Here is a 4,111-nt window from a genome sequence, read left to right as displayed (position 1 = left end):
TAGGATGGCGTGGTCTTCGACCCCTGGGGGCATAGGCCTGACCTGGGTGCGGCATATAACCAGATTTTTTCTGGTCGGACCCGGATCGACATCCGGGATTCTCAAGCTATGAAAACGAGCGCTGCAGTTCCTCAGATAAAAGTGTATCAGTCAATCGAGCACTTGGGAAATAAACTTCCGTCAAAATATGAGCCTCCTAGGAATGGCAAACACTGCCATTGTACATTCAAGGAAATAATGTGTAGGATACATTATCTACATCACACACGCAGGCACACACACATCTATAACACACGCACACATATATTATATATATATATATATATATATATATATATATATATATATATATATATATATATATATATATATATATATATATATATATATATATATATATATGTGTGTGTGTGTGTGTGTGTGTGTGTGAGTCAGTATGTGCCGATTTTTTCATAAACTTTCTGACTTAGAAATACAATACTTGCCTCTGCTGAAGGAACAGTCCACGCTGTCTTCATTCATTATTCTAATCTTTTAGGTATAATAAATTATACTGCAATTTCTTCATCACTTTTAATACAAAACGATTAAAGCTTTCTTTGCTTTCCAAGTTTCCGTCGCTGAAGCTGCCACGCAAAAATGCAGGTAAAAATGACAGTGGTTACCTATGTGGTGATAATGATATCAAGTGGCTACGAAATGAACGAAGTTTAAGAAATCCCGTCAATTCATATTGTTCCTGGAATTTCTGCTACAGTATTGGGAAGTGCTTGGAAAGTTATTGGTGGGAAGTACAAACGGTTTAAAATTGTACTATTACAGCAATCTACAGAATAATTCTCCTCTCGCATTTCAGCAAAATCTCAAAATAATGAAATTAAGCACACCTATTTAGCAATTGCAGATTTTTAAAACGTAATGCTAGAGAAGTCAGCTAGTATGTTCATTTGACCTAACTATATATATGCCGTTTACATATATGTTAGAAGGTAACACGATATATATTTTTTCTGGTCTAGCTCATAGTGATACAAAAAAAGAGGCCATCTACTTTGCCTAGTGCTAAAGTTGATGTGACCTCGACTTCACTATTTCATTAATATCAGCGAACAGAACGGGATCAATAATGTCTTTGGTCTCTGCTTCCAGTTCTTGCATTCTTGGAAACTCACGGGGTCCACAGGGGGATGATCTCTGGGGCTGGACTTGCATGTTAGGCTGCTGAGTTCTGGTCATCTTCTGCTGGGCGGCTGAAGCATCTCGCATTCTCAGAGTGATCTCACACTGCCTACAATCGTGAGGAGTCTGGTACTTGCAGAATGGCTTGTGACCCTTTTTCTCTACTATTAAACCATGGTTGGCGCACAGTCGACAAGTCTGAACTCTCTTTTTTTGACCTGGAGCAGGTCCACCGGCACCAGGTCCAGGGGGACCCTGAAACCCTGAGGCAGATGGCTGGCTTGGGTCCGAGTAGCCAGTAGCCCCATAGTCTGCGTACTCCTGTTCTTGATAGGCTATGGGGCTGTGCGATTCTGAATCCAGCTGGCCTTGGTGAGAGCTGTAATCCATCGGTGCATCTTGACTGTAGAGGCCGCTAGGTGGCTGGTACTCGCCGTACCTTTGGTCGTAACTGGCGCTGCCGCTGTACCCTGGTGCTTCAAGGAGAGGTTCGTTAGGGTCAGAGAGGCCTGTGTACTCTTCGTCGTAGTCTCCCTCATCATAGGTACTTATTCTGCCACCTGATTGAGAAGAGTAAAATGAGCATGTTTTGAAATAATAGTTGGGGAAATTCTACTTCATGTGAAGAGGGACTGATGTTAGTTTAAGATGGGATTTGGGCATAAGATTTATTATCCCAGGTTTTAATTTTTCTCCTATTGCCACGACGTACACAACACAGCACACAACATGCACACACAAGTCAAAGCTCTCTTAGGTTCTGTATATATCTCAAAATTTCACAAGGAATTTTAGTGCTAAATTGTGTGTTCATCAGTTCCTAATACATTGTGAAACAGCAATGTAATAATTTTATCACTGAAAAATACCTATAATGACGAGGCAGATGTACAAGACAAAGTATCTTACCCTTGAAAAACTCATATTTCTTCTTAGGTCTTCTGTCCATGGCTGAAAGGAGAGAGAAGCATTGACCTAATGTAGTTAAGAGGACTAGCTCGCTCGTTTTTGAGACTTCTGTGATAAAATACTTATTACTTCACAAGTTATTGGAAAGCGCCGAGCCGTCTTGAAAGTTTGTTAGATCTTGAATTTAAAGTTAATGAAAAGAATCCAAACTGCTCAAACTGAATTTCTATTTGCTGTAGTACAGTACTTCATGCATTATTATTTCTAATAACTTGCTTGTGTTTATTGTGTAGTACAACAATTACTTATATATATATATATAAATATATATATAAATATATATATATATATATATATATATATATATATATATATATATATCTACTCTCGATTTCGTCACACGGATTGGATACGCCCACCTATATATTATATATATATATATATATATATATATATATATATATATATATATATATATATATATATATATATATATATACAGATATGAAGATAAAAGGCTCATAAAACACTTTTATCTTCATATATTGTTGCATTGCAGTAAAAGACATTCATATATATATATATATATATATATATATATATATATATATATATATATATAATATATATATATATATATATAGCCGGAATATTTGCATTTCATCGGCCTATGATTTTCGCATAAAAAGACGATCATTGCGAAGATGGAATTCCCTAACAGCAGTGTCTTAGTACGGCGACTTATGCATAAGTATATAAAGACATAACTGAGTAAATAATCTTGTTCCCACTAGTATGCAGTAACCGTCCAATAATTATCAGCATGTCGTTCGGTGTAGTGGACTCAATACTGCCCCTTGAGAGGAAAAAAGTTTTGATTTCATTTCTTATTTCGATACTCGAAGGATGTCAGTGTGGATCATATCCAGGGTAACTTGGAAATATAGACGTTAAGACTTTATTTCATGACACTTATATTTCCAAAGATGAGTGCGCATTAGATTTCGTATAGCATCATTATTACTGATTTTGTATTCTGCAAAGGAAGCGTAAGGTAATTCAGTGGCCGAAGAAGCGATCATATTAGATGAATCTCTCTGTCTCTCTCTCTCTGGGTGTGTTTGTGTGTGTGTCTGTTGCACAAGTATCACAGCCACCGAAGAAAACGGGGCCGACATGATTTGAATTTCTTGTTATTTAACCGAAAATGAGGGAGAAAATACGAGTTATTATTATTATTATTATTATTATTATTATTATTATTATTATTATTATTATTATTATTATTCGGAAGGTGAACCCCATTTATAAGGAACAAAACCAAAGGTGCCAGGGAAATGCAGAAGCAAGAAAATCTGACTTATTACAAAAGAAAATGTGGGGGAATTAACAAATTGATAAATCTTTAAAATGTAAGTAAGTTATTAACAAGCAAGGACAATTATATAAGGGCAGTAATGCTTTGCATCTCGAATTCGATTGATCTTTTGAAGTCTCAACGCGCGACATCCTGGCCAACGGTGTGAGGAGCGCCTCAGCGGCGTAGTTGGTATGGTATTAGCGTTCCACCTAGGTGGTCGCGGTTTCGATTCTCGGCCATTACGTTGAGGAGTGAGGAGATGTGTATTTCTGGTGATAGAAGTTCACTCTCGACGTGGTTCGGAAGTCACGTAAAGCCGTTGGTCCCGTTGCTGAATAACCGCTGGTTCCATGTAACGTAAAAGCACCATACAAACCAAACCAACGGTGTGAGGAATAAAGAAATTCGATAGCAAGTGATATCTACTGCATATTGGTGCTGGCTGCTCAGCGAATCTGGTTGCTCTAGGCAGGAGGAGTTGACCAGGAATAATTTTGAATTGGAAAAATGACAAACAAGTTATAATACAATATTAGGAAACAGAAACTTACCACCACAAACCATTCCGTCCAAAAGAGATCAATCTCTGGCAGAAGGAGACATCCATACCGAAGAACAGTATTCTAGTAAAGAAAGGACAACTGACTTGAAACCGGTTGCATT

The 4,111-nt window shown here is 37.3% G+C and overlaps 1 protein-coding gene across 1 annotated transcript in view; it reads right to left on the bottom strand.

The window, feature by feature from the left end:
• Positions 1–608: 608 nt before the first annotated feature.
• LOC135203740 (uncharacterized) overlaps positions 609–4,111 on the bottom strand; it is a 10,538-nt gene continuing 7,035 nt past the window's right edge. Inside the window, exons 2-3 of the mRNA XM_064233676.1 lie at positions 2,089–2,130; positions 609–1,739 (exon numbers count right to left, since the gene is read on the bottom strand). Coding sequence (XP_064089746.1) covers positions 1,063–1,739; positions 2,089–2,128 — 717 coding nt within the window. The 5' untranslated portion in view covers positions 2,129–2,130 and the 3' untranslated portion in view covers positions 609–1,062. The remainder of the gene's footprint in view (positions 1,740–2,088; positions 2,131–4,111) is intronic.

Source organism: Macrobrachium nipponense, chromosome 24, assembly GCF_015104395.2.
Source record: "Macrobrachium nipponense isolate FS-2020 chromosome 24, ASM1510439v2, whole genome shotgun sequence".
In the NCBI taxonomy this organism is placed as follows: Eukaryota; Metazoa; Arthropoda; class Malacostraca; order Decapoda; family Palaemonidae; genus Macrobrachium; species Macrobrachium nipponense.
The sequence above is the reverse complement of the archived record's forward strand: the minus strand, read 5'-3'. Positions and strand labels throughout refer to the sequence as shown.